This window comes from Xenia sp. Carnegie-2017, unplaced genomic scaffold (assembly GCF_021976095.1).
Source record: "Xenia sp. Carnegie-2017 unplaced genomic scaffold, XeniaSp_v1 HiC_scaffold_4, whole genome shotgun sequence".
Taxonomy (NCBI): Eukaryota; Metazoa; Cnidaria; class Anthozoa; order Malacalcyonacea; family Xeniidae; genus Xenia; species Xenia sp. Carnegie-2017.
Genome location: NW_025813504.1, coordinates 1,846,756 through 1,866,545, shown reverse-complemented (window position 1 = coordinate 1,866,545; position 19,790 = coordinate 1,846,756). Strand labels below are relative to the sequence as shown.

General features: G+C 33.2%; 2 protein-coding genes and 1 long non-coding RNA gene across 3 annotated transcripts; 2 read left to right on the top strand and 1 right to left on the bottom strand.

Annotated features, from left to right (window-relative positions):
• Positions 1-756: 756 nt before the first annotated feature.
• On the bottom strand, positions 757-2,778 carry LOC124455427. Its single transcript, XR_006951842.1, has 2 exons — positions 2,545-2,778; positions 757-1,102 (listed from the first exon to the last, which is right to left on the bottom strand). It is a non-coding gene; the product is annotated as an uncharacterized LOC124455427 (long non-coding RNA).
• A 1,961-nt stretch (positions 2,779-4,739) lies between these two features.
• On the top strand, positions 4,740-9,749 carry LOC124455426 (low-density lipoprotein receptor-related protein 8-like). Its single transcript, XM_047006070.1, has 5 exons — positions 4,740-4,754; positions 6,084-6,313; positions 6,457-6,632; positions 8,241-8,425; positions 9,423-9,749. Exons 2-5 carry the CDS (start codon positions 6,100-6,102, stop codon positions 9,583-9,585), a joined length of 738 nt encoding a protein of 245 aa, XP_046862026.1. The 5' UTR covers positions 4,740-4,754; positions 6,084-6,099; the 3' UTR covers positions 9,586-9,749.
• An 8,562-nt stretch (positions 9,750-18,311) lies between these two features.
• LOC124455844 lies at positions 18,312-19,236 on the top strand. The gene is made up of 2 exons (XM_047006463.1): positions 18,312-18,346; positions 18,636-19,236. The coding sequence occupies exon 2, from the start codon at positions 18,637-18,639 to the stop codon at positions 19,234-19,236; it is 600 nt and encodes a 199-aa protein (XP_046862419.1). The 5' UTR covers positions 18,312-18,346; position 18,636.
• The last annotated feature ends 554 nt before the right edge of the window (positions 19,237-19,790 follow it).

Genomic DNA, 19,790 nt, shown 5'->3' with positions numbered 1-19,790 from the left:
AACAAGTCAATGGAGATTTTCTCATTACAAAGTTATAATGAATCTGAGTTGAGTTGTAAGCTATTATATATTTTAATATACGCTGTATATATACTGATCCAGTCAATATTTTGTACAACACGTACTGCTTTCGTTAAAAAATGCACTTATTAGATTGGTAATAAATAATGCCTATACGAAAGAAACAGAATGAAACATTATTGAGTGCATCGAATTGTTTATCATGATAATAATAATTCAGCCCATCATTCACTAGCAATGTACTTCGCGTATTTGTACTAAATCCCATATTCAATCCAACATAATTTGCTGAGCATTGATTATTCTTTTACTCTGCTGCTGATAAGTCTATGTCAATATACCGTGCATATATAACCATAGTAACGTTAATGTCTATTTCGAAATAAGCTAGTATGCAAATATTCCTAGCTAGATGTGTTCATTGAGTGCAAAAGCAATTAAATAATAAAGAATGTATAATACAGACACGTAGCCTTCTCGATAATTCCATGGAAGGGGAGGAGGGTAGTATTCATTACGTAAACGTTGAACAAGTACGTTTTTGCTAAAAGCTAATTTAAGCAATATCAAAGTTAATGGTTTGAGACCAGGAGTATCGTTACATGTTTGTTAATGTAGATCGTCCAGGTTGGAATAGTCCTGAGAAGAACTGTTTTTTGTTGTTGTTGACTGACGTTTCGACAACCTTAGCGGAAGTCATCTTCGGAGTCAAATGAGGAGTAAACGTCAGCAATATTCTTGGTATAAAAAATCTCATTTCATCTACGTACATTTCGTTTTTCTGTGTGTGAGCTGAGTTGCTAGCAGAATAAAAGTTGTTTCGTTTAAAAGGAATTTTTTCACACTATCTAGTAATGTTGTTTCGAATTCAATTATATTTTAAAAATTGTCAAATAAATAAGTGAATTTTTCGTCCTTCCGCCCCACAAGTACCAAGCTGGCTGGTATAATTCCTATTTTGCGTATTAGGGATACATTCAGCTATAACATCCTGTTGGCTGGTGCAGTTGTAAGAACAAAATTTGAGGTTGTTGTTATTTGTCAATGTTTTTAATGACATCGTGGAGAAGTAGAAGACAATCTAAAACGGATTAAAAATGAAAACTATAATATTGGTAGAAAAATTCATTTCATCTACGTAGATTTTGTTCCTCCACGTCGGAGCTGAGTTGTTGGTAGAATGGAATTTGCTTTATTTAAAAGGAACTTTCATACACTATCAAGTAATGTGTGCTATCTTAATTATGTCTCACAAAAAATACAAAGCTCTTCAGGTGGTCCAGGAAGATATTGCCAAGTCACAGTCACAAATAATGTCATTACGTAGGAGTTATTTTTAACTTTTTTGGTTCTTGTCGCGACAAAAGTCATCAGTGCATGTTACCATTCATTACATTATAATACTTACGGTAAAATACAGATTTCTTTGAGATTAAAAATTTATAGAACTATATGAACAAATGCAAAATGAACTTAAATACAAAGGCAGTCACTAAAAGAACGGCTCAGAATTTATTAATTTATACTGGATAGTGATGATCGACAGTACTAATGCATTAAATTTGATTCAACTCATACCAACATGTCTAATTGATGCAAAGCTATAACAACTAAACTAAAGCAGAATGTGGAGCCACTGGTTCGAAAAAATACTATCATTTTTTTCTTGTTAAGCTTATATTTATAACGTTTAAGCATTTTTACTAGTCCCAACGTTAGTCAATTTAGCTATTTTACCAGCGAGTACTTTTGGATGCCGGCAAAAGTTAAGAATTCGAATTATCTTCTCAAATTCTCTAAATCAACATCATTGAAAGTTTGAACTTGAATACAAGTTCTTGCCAAAAGCTTTTCTTGGTAAATAAAATACAGTTCAATTATATTATATTCTCACGCATAGTATTACACTGTGTATAAACAAGAAAAAACATCCACCTTGTTGAAATGAATATATATTAATTACAAGAGTGATCTTTTTCAATCAGCTACAAAATGACAGAGACCTCATTTAAAAGGATTTTAATCCGTGATAAATGCGAAATGTGTGTAACGCTCTCAACATACATAATATTATCTATGAAGACAAACAAATACTGCCAAGTCACAAATAATCTTATTACGCCGGAGTTAATTGATCGTCACGACTAAACTCAACATGGAATGCATGCTACCATTGTACATATTAAAATACCTGAAAAACCAAAAAATACGCTTTTTCGAGTGTTAGACAAGTTTGTATGAATAGATGAGGTAATGATAAGCGTCAAATAACAAGTCCTTGGACATTTTTCTTCTATTACAAAGTTATGATCAATCTGAGTTGAGTTGTAAGCTATTGTATATTTTAATTGGCGCTTGATACTGATCCAGTCAGTACATTGAACAACACGTAATGCTTTCAATAAAAATGTACTTATTAGATCGCTAATAAATAATACGTATACAAAAGAAACAGAATGAAACATTGTTGAGTGCATCGAACTGTTTATTATGATAACAATATTTCAGCCCAACATTCACTACCAATGTGCTTCTCATATTTAAACTTAATCCAAGAATTCAAGCCAATAAAATTTAACGAGCCTTGAGTACTCTTTAATCTGTTGCCGATAAAATCTGTTTTAATATACTGTCCACATCTTATGTATAAATGTAGTAACGTTAATGTCTAGTTTGAAATAAGCTAACATGCAAATATTGCTACCTGTGTTCATTGAGTGCAAAAGCAATTAAATAATAAAGGATATATAATGCCGACACGTAGCCTTCCCGATAATTGGAGAGGGGAGGGGTATATTACGTACATGATATGCCATATTAATTTTCTTTCGAATTCAATTATATTTTAAAAATAGTTAGACAATTAAGTGAATTTTTCGTCCTTCCGCCCCACAGGTACCAAGCTGGCTGGTATAATTCCTATTTTGCGTATTAGTGATACATTCAGCTATAACATCCTGTTGCCCGGTGCAGTTGTAAGAACAAAATTTGTTATTTGTCAATTTTTTTAATGACATCGTGGAGAAGTAGAAGACAGTTTAAAACAGATTAAAAATGAAAACTATAATATTGGTACAAAAATTCATTTCATCTACGTAGATTTTGTTCTTCCACGTCGGAGCTGAGTTGTTGGCAGAATGGAATTTGCTTTATTTAAAAGGAACTTTCATACACTATCAAGTAATGTGTGCTATCTTAATTATGTCTTACAAAAAAATACAAAGCTCTTCAGGTGGTCCAGGAAGATATTGCCAAGTCACAGTCACAAATAATGTCATTACGTAGGAGTTAATTTTAACTTTTTTGGTTCTTGTCGCGACAAAAGTCATCAGTGCATGTTACCATTCATTACATTATAATACTTACGGTAAATTACAGATTTCTTTGAGGTAAAAAATTTATAGAACTATATGAGCAAATGCAAACTGTACTTAAATACAAAGGCAGTCACTAAAAGAACCGCTCAGAATTTATCAAGTTATACTGGATGGTAAAATATGTAATGATATTTTTTTGACTGTGACATGGCAATATCTTGATGGACTTGCTGGAGAACTTCGTGTTATTTTGTAAGACAAAGATAGCACACATTAGTGTGTGAAAATTCCTTTCTATGAAGCACTTTCTTCCAGCAAGATACTGCTCCAGTCAATAATTGCACTGCACGTAATGCATTTCTTTAAATAAAGTACTAATAAAAGCGTTTGGCTTTAATTAAGTAAATAATACGTATTTGAAAAGAACAAAAAATTCGAACATCATTGGATTCACGACATTCAGAAAATTAATTGTTTAGCATAATAACAATACTTCAGTTCGTCATAATGTGTTTGGCATATTTGAATCATATTCCGGCCAGACTATATGCCAATAAATTTGCTGGGCTTTAAGCTTTCTCTCTGACAAAACCTATGGACAAAACCTATTTTAACTTACCATTTATATAGTGACTTTGCTATGTAATTTTAAATACGCTGTATGGAAATATTTTTAGCTGTGTTCATTGAGTGCAAAAGCAATTAAATAATAAAGGATATATGTATAATACTTATTTTGACCAGAATTGGCCAAGTAAGCCAACATCCTGCTGCATGTTCAACTGTAACAACAAAATTTGAGGTCGTTGATCGTTGTTAAAGTTTTCAACGATAACGAGAAGAAGTATAAGACAGCTTCAAAGTAGATTTAAAATAAAACAAATAATAAGCATTCATAAATAAAACTAGAAGTTAAAGCTAGTGGGAGTTCCATTGAATTTCATTCTCACCGTGCCGTGAAATCAAAAATATACGTACGGGCTATAGCTAAATGCCATGATCGATACTATATAATATTTTGAAGCTACGTTTTCGTTAGAAGAGCTCATAAAGGAGTAAATTTTCATCTATTTACAAGTGAAAGTTTTTACTTTCTGCAGGAATGCCTAGATGGAAAAACCAGAATTGACGTTCATTGTGATATCATCAGGTTGCATTATTAGTTGCCACGTTGAACAAATTTTGATTAACAAAGAACAAAGAATGTGGCGTCCTACATTGCACGAACTTCGTCAACAATGACATGCACGTGATATCCTGTTTTAAAATTCATAAATGCCTTTCTTTTTTCAAAAGCTCGTCACTTTCAACAGCACTTCAATAGCGACGGAGGTATCTGCATAGACGCTTCAGTAGAGAAAAGTTGAAGAAACATCACGTATGTGCTACTTATATCTAATTTTTACATGAAGTCAGGTATTGTGGTTATACTGCTTTAGAGCTACTCAATTTATACAATCCCAAAAGGCTTGATTTTCTTTTACAAAAAGTTTTGTTTGGCTTCGTGTTTGTTCCACAAATGTTTTGGCGGAGACTACAGGGTACTGTACTGTATTTTCTACTATAAGTCATTTTGGCATGACTTATTTATTGCCAGAGAACTTGTTAATGTGCCTGCATGTGAGTTGAGTCTCATCAACAAGGATTGTATGCACATAAGATGTCCTTTTATATTATAATAATCCTAAAAGGCTTTTCTAAATTAATCAAGCAAAGGCAAGTAAAACCTATAATGTTTTAAAACTAAACTGCATATTTTCCCTTTCTAAGCAAACCTTTAAAAGGTGACTGTCGATAAAGGTGCAATGAATTTTAGAAAGTCAATTCTAAAATCAGCGCTCTCTTTCTCTATAAAATTAGAAGTACTTTTCCTTTCAAATATAGATGTACATGTTTGTGCATTCATTGTAATCATTTTTAAAGAGATTATTTTTTAATAAATTTAATAAATAATTATTTTTTTATAAATTTAAGGAGATTGGTCCGGACATTGAATACTAAAAACAAATATACATATTTTACTAAATTAGTTTAAATTGCTTGCAGAGAAAATCCGCTGCTACGTGAACCAAATCTTGAGTGTTTCATCGTTTATAAACATATTTCACTTTACTAGATGTTACACATATTCGAATCGTTTTGACTTAAAATCTATCGTTACAAAGTTATACATGATATATAATTACAAGATTACAAATGTTGGGATACCATAAGGGCACCACGTGATTCAGCTCTAAATACTTTGATACAACATAACAGCTATTATTAGCATGTAAATTTACCCTGTGATGGATCCATAGTTAATAAGAATACAATGTATATTGTGGGCTTACTGAAGCATATTTATGAGCAAATTATGTATTACCAATATTTTTCTGTTTATTTTTTCGGATTGTAAATAATTACTCGAGTTATTCTACCCTGGATTCTTTACTGGTATTTGCAGAGGTTGCATTCGTTAATTTATGCTTCTTTCCTATGAAAGCAGTTGACCATTGTAGTAGTACTATATTGTGAACAATGTCAATTCATATTAGTGCATTATAGCTTAAAAGGCATTGAAGACTTTGCATATTCAGTAATTTCATAATTCAGACTACCAATTGCAAAACTACCTTTCAGTCTTGTTCTATAGACAAGTAAAAACACATCAATAGCCATTTCTTTTCAAGTGTCTTTCCACTAAATAAAAATTCACACAAACAAAAGCAACGTTCTTACATGCAAATTCTTACTCTTTTGCAGAGACCTTTCTTTCATTATGAATGCCCTTCATATTTCTATTGCAATTTTATCACTGCTCGTTCTTTCACAAGAAGTGGATGCTTTGAGATTTATTAGAAGAATAAGACGTGTACACGGGTATTCATACGTCACAAGATGCAAGTCACAAACCGAAAAATGTGTAAGCCTTAGATGTGGAAGAAGACGTGCTGTTACTGTACCATTCAGCTACAATTATTTATGTTGCAGAGGTGAGATATATTCAGTTTAAAAGTTTAAGGTTAATTGTATAATATACAAAAAATGTCACTATTAGACCAAAACATGACGATCGACTTAAAAAATAATTTGTAATATTATTAATAGCCATTTCCTTTTAATCAACCATCTATAGGAAGTTTGTACAACCAAATGAAATATGTCTGTGTTCGCTACAACTATGGTAGTCGTTCACGAATCGTTTTGGAACATTGTAATCCTTGTCGCCAATTCAAATGTGAGAATGGAGAGTGCACAAAGAAGCAATGGAAATGTAATAACATTAAAGATTGCGCAGATGGAAGTGATGAGGTATTTATCAAATGTTTGTTGCATCCACTGTTTGTTTTATGCCTCTTTGTGTGTAAACAGGATAACTCATAAGCTAACAAACTTTGGTGTCTTTTTATAAATCATACAAAACTTTTTGAATCCATTTTCCATCACTTACGTACCATCAGTTGATAAGAAATTGGTTGACATTTTTATGATTTTTGTGGAAAATTGTTCGAGAATAAAAATTTTCTCCCTATCCAGGGCAATTAAAAAGCCCATTAAAACAGAATTTTGTCCTTATAATTACCATGTATGCTGTAAATTGCTGTTTAGACAAGGTTAATAATTGGCTTTCGTCTGATTTATATGGACGGATATTTGCTGTCTCTTAGTGCTTTCTATAGTTTGAATTAGCGGCTTTCATAAATTTTGGTAATAACATAGTGACATTCTTAATCACGTATGCCTTTCATTTCTAAATTCTTTGTTTCAATTCTTCTCACGAAGAAAATTGCTCTTCCGCTCTGCATGCCTAAAGCGACCCCTATTACAAGACACTGTGAACTTGCAGAAATATGGGGAATTGTTAAAAATGAGTTTAGCCCAGAAAATACAAAAAAAATTTCACGATAACTATAAAAGGCATAGCTACATAATCATTATGGTTGTCTTAGTCAGTTTAATTGTAAAAAGACTTTTACCTCTTTACTAGGTGATTTACTAAGTTATTACTGATGTTAATGTGAATCTCGCAGCAAATTAAGATGATTTTTAGTTTTTTCCTGCCTAGGAACTGCTTCATTTTCACGGCAAAGCAGAACAATTTTACTCAAACCAAATGACAAAAGCATTACTGCCATTATGTGATAAGGATAGAGTGTATCTTTCTAAAGGAAAAATATTTTTAATTACACGAACACATTTCCTATTCAAAAGGACAAAAAGTGTGTAAAAAACGTACATACTAAAACTCGCTTTTAATACCTCCTATAGAACACTTTCAAAACATAAATGTCTGTTGTTTTTAAAAGAAATATTTTTGTGCCAACAAATAAGGTCTAAATTTTAACTCGTGGATTTATTTCACGTTTATTCGTCACTTTGTCAAGCAAATATTTAATAACTTTTGAATGAAGCAGTGCATAATATCAAGAATTATTTCGACTAAGGTTAATGTTATCTGCTTAAGAAAACCATTTTTATCATACAATGTAAAGCTTATATTCAATGTGCGATAAATATATGTTATTTACCCGCTTGGAGGTCCGGGCTCAAAAGCGGCCTGAGGCCAAAATATTTTTGCCATACGGCCGACCTAAACGCTTAATAAAACATTTATTTTTTATTCTTATTTAGAAGAAATTTGCCTTGTAAAACGGCCAATGGCTCGATACAACTTATGTTGAGAAAGCGTTAACCAAATTTCATCGCTTTTAAATCAGTTTTACAAATTTATATTATATTTCGTAAGCAAATACATTGCGAAAAAATATCACTTCTGCTCACGGGCAGATATCGTAAAAAGCTGTTCGCTCAGGCAGCCAATCAAATTGCTGGAAATCTAAAAAATATCGCTTTGGACCGCTAAATAACAAATCATAACTCTTATTTTGCATTGTCTGATAAAGGTTGTCGTCTTTTTAGGTTGGGTGTCCTAAATGCCGTCGTAGCAAATATTTATTTGCTTGCAGAAAAGGAAGGAAATGCATTTTTAAAAGCAGAGTGTGTGACAAGGTCAACAATTGTCCAGATGGATCTGATGAAGTTGGTTGTCCAACTCCACTTGGAAACAAATGTGGACCACATCAATATCGTTGCAAGAATAACAAGTAATGTCTTGACCTGTTTTTTTGAAATGCAGTGGATACTAAAGTTTTTTCCAATGCCTCGATTCCTCTGCACATATTAAAACTTGATAAATGAAACATGTATTTTCAAGTTTATAATAAACAGTAAGATCTGTAGCTCACAGCATGGCATCGTGACTAATGTACAATTTGTGATAGAAAAATGTTCAAGTCTTGCTTCATCAAAAAAGACTAAAGTATAAGCAGAATGAAACTAAGCAATTTACAGCGTATTCCAATTTCTCTTAATTATAATATGCTGTGGTAGTTGTGCATGAGAAAATGTTTATGGAATGAAATATGAAGCTTTTACGGTGATTTTTTCTGTTTTTATTTTCGTATTTCCTCCATTAGTTAAATCATCGTTCAAAGATTACTTTGGTTTTTTAAGAGCACTTATTTTACAATACTATGTTTAAATCATATAACACCCATGTCGGTCTTCAGCAACGATTTCCATGTAATATATTAACAGAAATTTTAGAAGTCCACTTCTTTTCCCCTGTCTATGCATGTTTCATGTTTATGATTCAAATTAATTCGCAGCTTTTTTTAGAGATTTGCATGTTTTACAGAAATATCGGAAATAGTAAAATTTTAGTTCATTAGAGCAAGCGTATCAAATATTACGAAAATGATTTTCCTTTCTTAATTTTTTCTGCAGGCATTGACATATTTTCTATATTTTAAAGCCATGCATGCTCAGAGAATCAGAATATAAATTCAGACACTGTTATTTGCACATGAAAAACATGTGGTTTATCTTTGAACTCGCGCATCTTTTGAGATACTAGTCCGAATTTTGTCGAAGCCAGATGTTTTTTATTGGCAAATAACCCTTTCAGAATACATATATAATATAATCAAAGAAATATGCTTTTTCAATTTTTTTCACAGTTTTAAAAACTTGAATTTTTGCATTAATAGGACAGTTGTCCTAAAGTGTACATATTATGAAATCTCATATTCTATATTTAAGGTGCATTAATTGGAGATTAGCATGCAATGGTATTAATAACTGTGGCGATTGGTCTGATGAAAGAGGTTTCTGTAAACGTCGTTTCGGAAGGAAACGAGAAGAAATCCCTAATGACGAAGTAGGCAACGGTGGGGATGCTGAAACAGGAACTACTTCAGGCTGAAATGCTCTAAGAGCTTCAGAAGGAACTGCTTTAAGAACTGCTTTTCTCATTGAATGAATGTAGTTTTCTGTTGTTTTATTGTCTTTTCATTATTTTCAATTTATACTTGTAACCCTTTTGCTAATTTAAAATCATCGCCTCCAAATAAATTCCGGAAGCAAAAATTCGAGTTCTAAACATTTGAACCATAAAAAATTTAATCTCGATTTGCGGTAAACGACGGAGCTAGTGACTAGCTATTTTACTTCTGCTATGCAAATATTTCTGTGTTCGTTTTCATCAAATGCAAACACAAGCAGTTTCTAAATTTACAAATCATGCTACTGGCTCTTAAATTGAGAACCTTGGTGGAATTTGCCGTAGAAGCATCCGCATTTTTAAAAGCAGGCGAATTCTTTTTTCCAGGAGTTACTCATTGCAAGGAAAGTGATTTCTCTTAATATGAATCTAAAACGATTATATACGCTTATGAAAAACTTACGTCTTGGACGATGATTAATTTGTACATTTGGGATATTGTTGCGCGTCTATACCTTTTGAGCTATCAAGCCCACATAAAGTAAAGAGTCAAATCTCTATCAACCTGCGAATGGATGAGTTATATTCTTGCCATCATCAATAAAAACATTATAAACTATAAAATAAACAAAATGAAACGCGTGCACTGATTGGTCTACAGCTTGTGTTTGCATTAGCCTGTGCAAAACACTTCCCTAGCTCAACCAATCAAATCAATCATAACCATCAATCAGTCAAAGAGAATTTGCAAATCGATCATGAATGCATTTTAGAGGAAAAATCAAAACGTTTACTTAAATTTGTCAGTTTCGCATTATTGTTATTTTATAAAAGAAATAAAAGATATTTTTCGTGTTTGCACTGGCTTATACAAACCTCGGAGACGTTTGTGAGAACTCTCGATCAGGTGCAACTCTCGACCTTCGGCCTCGGGCTTGCATTGATCTGCTCTCGAGTTCCCCCAAAGGTCTCCTCGATTTGCATAAGCCTGTGCAAAACAGTAAACATCTTTTGTTTCGTAAATATGAATTCTGAAATGTATTGGCAATAGTGCTTTTACGAAATTCTGAAATGGTTATACAAAATTATTTATCATCATGATTATCTGATGGTAGAATTGGAATAAAGTGCTGCCTCTTTTCTTCGTAAAAATTGCTATTTGTAATGATTCTATTGGTAATTTTATGTCGACATTTTTCCCACTGATGCAATTAAGCAATACCAGAACAGCGAACGCCGTGTTATTAGTAATCTGTGGTAAACTCTATTAGCGGTTTTTTTTCTTACGGTTGCTTAATTATTCATGTCATCAGTTAATCTATGAATCCCAAGGTACAATAATCTCTTTCAGTTATATCAGAGTATCAAAAGTTATCTATGATTTTGGAAGAGTCTGTACTTGTGTCTTTGGCTCTAATTTTGTATTGTTAGAGCACAATTGAGTTTAAAAAGCAGCTGGAGCTGTTCAGGAAAATCTGTATCTTATTATAAAGTGACTGTATATAGACATATTAAAATGCAAAATTTAATGGTAGGCCTATGATAGACTAGTTCCAAATCAAGAAAAATTACTCTAAAAAAAAGTTCGAGCAGAAAACCTGAAAAAAAAGTTAATAAACAGATCAATCATATGTATTTTAGGGCGCTGATTACGAATTCTGGTTTTTCAACAGGGTAATAGATAAGAGGGAGAAAGGGGAGTATCGTCACTAAATAAGGGAATTTACGTTATTTACCAGACTGGATATTAGGTCAATATATGGGTGCTGATTTAAAAAATTGATGCTATACGGGCAATTTTAGTTTTCTTTATCCTTGTTTACAAGTTTTAGGCCTCGTTTTTACGAAAACCAATTTTTAGCTTTATTTCCAATAAACACAAATTTTCACGCAGTAAGATGTTCAAATTTTTAAAAAAGAAAGAAATTTTAATAAAAAGATAACGAAAAATAAAAAGCTAAGCTTTATTTTGGATAATTTGTTTCAATTTCTAACCCATTAGTTGTAAAAGTCATCTCCTAAACGTCTCTAGAAAATTTTGTCTGAAACGAAATTTACTGCTGTTCAAACAAAATAACTAGCTCTTATTGGATACAAACAAATGGTGTAAGTATTTTGAAAGGTTTATGTAGTTTCTGGAACCAGTAAGTTAATTTAACAAGCTTAACTTGATAAACAGTCATCCTTTTATTAAAAGTCATCATATAGCATGTCGCAATCATCATGCATAGGTACTTTGAGGACAAACGTATTTTATACATTAACTATACGTTCGGCAATAAATCATTGGGATAACGCACATTTCAAGCATCGATAACTAAAGGCGGATCCAGGGTAAATGGGTAAGTCAAAATAAATTACTGCAGCACATTTTAGCATATATTTGCATTTCTAAGCCCCTCTGACCTGTTTTATCTTGAATTTTACATGAGTCGACTGCCTTAAAAACAAAAGATATTGAGGAATTTTATGTCATTTCTTTTGTATCTAATGCATTCGACGCATGTAAAATGCCACGTATAAAAAACTCCTCAGAGGCATATACATTGATGAAATTATATTCATTAGAAATTCAAAACCTATAGTGCTTTTCTGAAGGTACTTTGAATTTAAAATTCAGGAGCTAAAATTTAGTTTGACAGAAGCTGGATCCGCTACTTGCAACAAGGTTTCTTTTGCCATCCCATTTATGAATATACCTGTTCTCTGGGCTTAAAGCTAATTCCGTTAATTTAATATGTTTAACATGGTTACCTTCAGTGCTGTTGTACTGGTGATTCATTTTTCGCTACGTGTCATAAGTGAAATTACTTTTATACGTACTGCTCAGTTGTCAAATCAAATTTTTCATAGCCATAGCATTAGACTAGAGTACATAAATTTCAGCCTTCACAAAAAACAGAATGTATCGAATTCATTACTCCGGTAAAATCATTTGCTGTTACACTTGTGAAAACAGTTGTGGTGGGATAGTCTTCTCGAGACAATGATATTAAAGCTATTTATACATCACGTAATTCATAATAAAACTTAAATTTTCATGGACAGTAAAGCGTCATAAAGAAGAAAATTATAAATGACACGACTACTCCCATATGACTCTACCTTAGATACAAAACGGGCATTGATTTTTCCACACACTTTTAGCCATTGATCATTTCTTCAGCTACTTTAAGAAAGGAAACATTTTGTTTTATAAAACATTTTGTAGGAGACCGGGAATATTCAACAACTTGCTGGACTAGAAAACACAGCCGTATTTTGAGACAGTGCTCTGTTACCTATTGAGAAATTTGTGCGCATTCTTCACAGAGACAAAGGGGTTGCATTTTTAAACAACTTTCTCTTATCATAACTGCTCAAAAAGTTGAGAAAGATGGAAATCCGTTGATCTCCATGTTTTTCTCCTTACATAACAACATTTAATAAAACGTCCCTCCAACGAATCCTGTTATACATATGTGTTAAACAAAAGGAGGGAGTATTTGACAAGGGCTTCAATGGCTCAACTCCCATTTTCAGATTTCTTTGTCATGCTAGACGGGTCAGCCTCTCTTTTCTTGTTCATCAACATTGTACTATAACTTTAAATTTTGAAGAATTTATATAAACGTTCAACTGCAATAAGCTTATGATTTCATACGCTTTAGCATTCCTATACGTAACAGTAAATGCAAGCTATTAGATTACAATTACTTAGAGAAGTTGATGACCGTTTATTTTAATTGCTCACACAAACAGTAACAAACAATACATATTTTGTTCTTTTGCTAGTTTTTATGACAGAGAAGCCCCACTGTGTAAAAAATTTGGCAATACACGCCCGCATGCGCCACCGATTACCTCAGTCAGTGAACGTGGAAAAGTTGTGCACTCGTGAATCGGATGGAAAAATATTTTTTTGTTGCTCTAACCGATATCCTGAGTGTTTGTTTCAGCCTCTAGAAGATGTATGATCATAGTAACATTTGATAGGATGAATTTGAAGAAATATAACGACGTATTGGAAGTTGTTAAACTAATTTACCACAAAACTGCATAAATCTTTGAAAATTCTGACATTATCAGTTTAAACTTAATAAGAACTTGTTATTCAGTATGAACATCTAGTCTGTCCAAATAGCGCCTTTTACTGCATCCAGAAATATTAATTCCTCCGTAATGCAAATAACGCTCGAGCAACAAAGATATATTCGCATAGTTTCGACCTTTTAAACAACGATGCCCACTTCATCATAAATTTGATATAGATCAAAAACGAAATGGCTCGTTTTATCATCTTGATCGTTCTGGCTTTCTTCCTTATGTTGCAAAGCACTTTGGTCGACTCCTGGAACATGCACCAACCTCATCGCAGAAGTACAGGTTCCTGTAGCTATCCCACTCCTTCACAATGTTATACCAATGGTCAGTATTTCTTTTCCTCGAGTTCGAACTTTCTCACATGGACCTATGCTGTCGTGTCGTATCTGATGAAACTTGCAATCACAATGAATAAACATAAGAAAATAAATAACTTTTCATTTTCATAAAGCGATTGTTATATTATGCCTACCTTATGATTGTTATATCATGTCGATTAATTTTGCACGGATATTTTAATTTGAATAAACAGTAGCTATGCATAACAGTGAAAATGTCCTTAATGTTTGCATAGTTGTAAGGGAAATTACCTCCATTTTTGAAGCAAAAGTCAAACCAGCGCTCAATTTACAATCGTTTAAATAAGCAGTATCGAAATAGTTCTTGATTGTCGTTCAATGATGATTTTTTGACAAATAAAAATCGAACAATTTTATCGTTTCAGCACAATCCAACGACTACTTTTACGGAACTACAAAATTGTTTGGCTCTTCGAAGAAGAGAGATATCGTCTCAAACAAACGTCTTTTAAGACACAGTATACTGTTGTTCCGTGGACAAATTTTTGAGTGGAGGAAAAATTATAATGGCGTTACAAATCGTAGACCTGGAGACTGTAAGATTACATGGACCTGGACACCAAAGGGAGAAAGCAGATGCACATTGAGCGACGCCAAAACCTGGGCACATTCATATAAAAATAAGTATGGCAAATATCATCTTTTGAAGAACAACTGTCATTATTTTGTCAACAGACTTGGACATTATCTTCAAACAAACTGTGGGCGAAAAATGCAACGATGAGCCTAGTTTATGGACTGAATGAACTTGGATTATGGAACGAAGAAAAACTATAATTTTGTGTATTTGTGACTGATGTAGCTACGTAGCTTTACAAAAATAGCTTTGCTTAACATGGTTACAGGGTTTCATTGTAGCTAAAAAGTAGTTTTGATATAGTATACTTTGCTCTTACATTATACTATTCCTGTTTTCCATGATTTAATCTTAAAATTTGTTTCCTTGCAAGAATTAAGTCAACTTTGATTTAACAAAATTTTAGTTGAATACGCGTATAGAAAACGTGCATTGTATATGAATAGCTAAGTGGTGGCTTTCTCACAATTCCATCAGGTAGCTATAGTTAGCAGGGGCGGATCTAGGATTTTTCAAACATCAGTCATGGAACGCCAGAAACCTTCTCCACGCACACTGGGGGGTCCGAGGTACTCTCTCCTGGGAAATTTTGAATTTCAAAGCCTTGGAAATGCCGTTTTCAGCGTTTTAGAGAGATACAAAATGTTTTTTGTGGCCATCGTTTTTGCGTAAAAACGTACATTTTGCTTATGTTTTTTTTTCAAAAAAAAAACTGAAGTGAACAATACTTGAATGTTTTGCCAAAGATTTGGGCTCATTATCATGCCTATCAACATAAATTTACTTTACAATAATGCTATCCAAAAAAGATATAGTCAAAAAATTTCTACCAAGTTGTCAGGCATAGACCCCCTAGAGACCCCCATTCACAACTTTATGTAATGAACATAAACATATAACATATAACGATAACTCATCATTTACAAACATATAACGATACTCCCGGGTTCAAACCATTTACTCCATTTACATTTTATGTAATGAGTTGAGTTAGAAATGAAGAAATACAAGGGACAGTTCATAGATGTAGAAAAGCTCCTACTTCAAACCATGCAAGTTTATTGTAACCTTTTACCCATCTTCACATACAGTGCCAGGAAATTCACCTTTTGAAAAAACACTCAAATTTGTTTTCTGCCAAAGATTAAACAAAGATTATCAGACTAAAAATTTGCAATTAAGGACAGCTTAATGCGATTAACGTTTATTAGGCATTTCACTAGACTATTTTCTTGTGCAAGTTTATGCAAGGTGTGCTAAATAGCAATTACCAGTAGCATTGTATTTGCCAATATAAAAAGACATGTAACCAACATGCCTTTAATTATATAATTACATGAATGTTAAAATTTACCTAGGAACATATTTTTATTTTATAGAAAATGCTTTTCATACATCAATAGCCCTTAGGAGTTAATGGCAAACAATCTGGTATGAACCGTAGATCAGCACACCTTGACATCTCTACATGAGGTGTTCAGTTAGAAAAGGGGACAATATGTGACATGGCACAACATTTCATCTATGTGAAACACTCAGTTTAATACCATTCCAGTCAAATTGTCAAAATAATAAGCTTCATGTATCAGAAAGACTCACAGGTTATAATAAACAGTTTCTCGTGTAATGAATATTATCTTTCTCAAATCTTAAACAATGTGTAGTATAACTGTCCAATGATTGAATGATCAATGATCATAAAGTAAAAAGCCCCAAACATTTGTTTATAATATGGTAAATAATAGCATGGCACCTTATGGCTACAGATTTTTTGTCCATTGAAATACAGTTGAAGGACTGTAGAATTTCGCTGCCATATAACGGTCAAGATTTCCCAAGCATTAAAGAAATCAAGTGGTAGTTTTTCGTCCAAAATTTCCTTTTGGCATCCATGTTTTTTGACAATAGTTCCCAGGCCCTCCTGTATATCCAGTTAGTTTAATAGATATCAATGGTAAAGACGATCTCGCGAGCGACATTTAAGTCATTGATGTTCAAAAGAAAGCCAACATTGTTTAGAGTTTTCTCATAGAAATTAACATCCAAAATCGTAAGTAAAGGACAACTGAAGTGTATTCATGAATGTCAAATATCAAAGTCAATTTATGGAGAGTATGTGATGTGATGTGATTTATGACAATATGGCGTATGGTAAGCAGATTGATGCTTCTAAAATTGTTGTTGCCGAAGGACTTTTAGCTATACGGTGGCCTATAATGTCACAGCAACTTATGTCAGCAATGTTAGCTAGACAACATTCAAAATACATGGCAACATTACAAATGCACAGCAACTTTTATAAATTGACGACAACATTTCAAAAGCTCACGGCAACATTTAAAAAACTAACGGCAACATTTATAAACTCACGGCAACATTTAAAAAACTCACGACAACATTTAATAACTCACGGCAACTTTTAAAAAACTCACGACAACATTTAAGAATACGATGTCGATGACAATGAAAATCTTGAACAAAGCAGTTTGTTAATCTTAGTACTAGAAGGTTAATACCCAATATTCATTATGTTGCTCTAAGCCGAGTAAAAAACAATGAAAGGATTATATATAACTGAGCTCTGTGAAAGTAAGATATCTGTTGATGGAAAAGTTGGGAATGAAATGCAGTTATTATGCAATCAATACAAGTTAGATCTTTGCTTCACTCCTTTGTATATCGAATCCTTCTGACTTAAAGATATGTTACCTAAATAAATGATCTTTACACAACATGGGGGTCAATCCTGCGATAATTGGGGGACCATATTCATACATTCTGCTATGCCAGGCTGATTTCTTTTGAAAATAAATTGTTTTGAAAAGAAATTAGCCAGGCATAGCAGAATATATGAATATGGTCCCCCATTAAGACAGGATTGATGCCAATGTTACACAAACACATTGAAGATGTGCAAAATAACATAAATTATTCATCTGTTGATATCCTGATATTTAGTGAGTCAAAGTTTATCTGTAGCGATCCTAAAAATGTGTGCAAAATGAAAGGCTATAGTCCTTTTTGAAATGATGCTGCTTCCCATTGCAACCGTTCATATCATGGTACAGCTGTTTACTATAGAAAATCAATATTAAATGGATATCCTTGTGCACAAAATGTAAATGGCATAGAGTTTACAATCATGAAAACATTCCAATACGCAGAATGAATTATCATTGTAGTCCAGTCAATCTACGACCAAAAACACTCTAAGCTTGAACAAATTTCCACAAAAGAAATTCCAACTGATTTTGGTATATTTGATATCCCTTTACAACATATCGAAAGTCCCACAAAATCCTAGCACGGCAACATCGTGTAAATTACGTTTTATTTGAGGCATTTGGATTGAAAATCTGAGCGACATGGAAACGAGGCTCAAAAATTAATGTTTTAGATTTTATCCTTTTAGAACACTTAGTAAAGCACAAATATAAATATTATAGATTAAAAACAAGTAGATAATGATATTTTGTAAATTAATTAATATTTTGTCCTTTATTTACGTCAAAAATGCTGATCTTGCTTTTTTGGGTACTAATTTTCGCTGACTTGGTAGTTTTTTAGACAAAAAACGTGTTTAAAGTACGTTTGTTTACGTATATTTTGCACGTGTTTAGATGGATATTTATTATATTTAATGTGACTTCCCTTTCAATACTTCAAATTGAAGCTTTGGCTCATTGTTGGCATCAAAATGTGACGTTTCTTTGTTCTCCTCAAGGTAAGCAAAATAGATAACTTGAAGACAATGAGTTAATGAATGTATTATTTAATTGCTATTACATTTTACAATGAATGAATACGTTAATATTGTGGGTCACAATAATTTAAGTTAAAACTAACAAGAGGGGGCTATAATTAGCGACCTAATTACCAAATACAATGTTTGCATTATAATACCGCGTTCAAAGCCATAGATACATTAGGGCTGTAAAATATCTCATAAACCAGTAAATAAAACCAGGCTTTTTTGTGTTGTCGAACACTATTTTGCTTGTGAATCATTATAGGATGGATCAAATTCTGCGTCAGTACTGTGCAATATGTAAAGAATCAATTGTGAACAACGGGTTGGCTCTAACATCTAAAGGGATAGATGGTATAAACCGAGCTAGTAAAGAAAGAGGCGATACAGTTGACGTCCGTGAAGGTGACAGCGTTCACATAGCATGTAGGAAACGATACACAAATCCATCATATATTTCTAAATCGCTACGTCAGAAGGAAGAGCGTCATCCCGTACCAAGAACCCTTCGCTCACAAAGTTCAGTTCAGTTCGATTTCAGAAGAGATTGCTTGTTTTGCGGAAATGAAATTAATCAAGAACAAGAGCGCAAAAGGGGGCGTGTTGTTTGCACTGTTAGGACTATGGACATTCAAGACACCATCTTGAATGCTTGCAAAGTGAGATGCGATGACTGGGCCGAGTCCGTAAAATCAAGGATCCAAAGTGTGCATGACCTACCGGCAGCTGACGCAATGTATCATCATCTATGCCGTACAAACTTCAGGACAAAAATGAGAATTCCAGCGCCATTTAATGACCAACCACCGCTCAAAAAGCGCAAGTCAGGACGACCAATCAACAACACTGCCAACGATGCATTTTAAAGGTAGCTCAACATTGAAACACCAAACGACATATATCCGTTAATCGACAGTGACATTGACAAAAATCTTGAATTCTTACCCCCAACACTTCAGCTTCTTCTTAATCAACTGTTTTCAGGAAAAGACACATCTCGGAAAGTAGCTTTTGTTGGTCAAGCGATTATGCAGTCAACTCGTCCTCGTGCTTTGCTTGCACCTTTACAGATTGGAATGGGTGTTTTACTCCATCACAGCTTTGCCTCGCGTTTTTTAATAGACACGCTTAATCATGTTGGTTTCTGTTCGTCATATGAAGAAGTCCTCTCATTCAAACGAAATGCAGCCGTAAGCCAAGGGACTACAATCCCGGATTATAATGGTGAGTTTACACAGTATGGTTTGGATAACCTCGACCATAATCTCCGAACTATCGACGGGCATGGTGCATTTCACGGTACAGGGATAATTGCAATGGTAACACCAGGTACAAATAAAATAAGCCAAGTTCCAAGGAAAGGTTAAAGATCAAGACATCTTATCAACTGGTCAAATAGAAATTATACCGGTTTCACAAC

What these genes read in the sequence shown, in the direction of transcription:
- LOC124455426 (XM_047006070.1), top strand. Translation starts at nt 6,100, where the DNA reads ATGAATGCCCTTCATATTTCTATTGCAATTTTATCACTGCTCGTTCTT. An exon ending in CAATTATTTATGTTGCAGAG is followed by an intron (nt 6,314 to 6,456) that starts GTGAGATATATT and finishes AACCATCTATAG; the next exon opens with GAAGTTTGTACAACCAAATG. An exon ending in GCGCAGATGGAAGTGATGAG is followed by an intron (nt 6,633 to 8,240) that starts GTATTTATCAAA and finishes TCGTCTTTTTAG; the next exon opens with GTTGGGTGTCCTAAATGCCG.
- LOC124455844 (XM_047006463.1), top strand. Translation starts at nt 18,637, where the DNA reads ATGGATCAAATTCTGCGTCAGTACTGTGCAATATGTAAAGAATCAATT.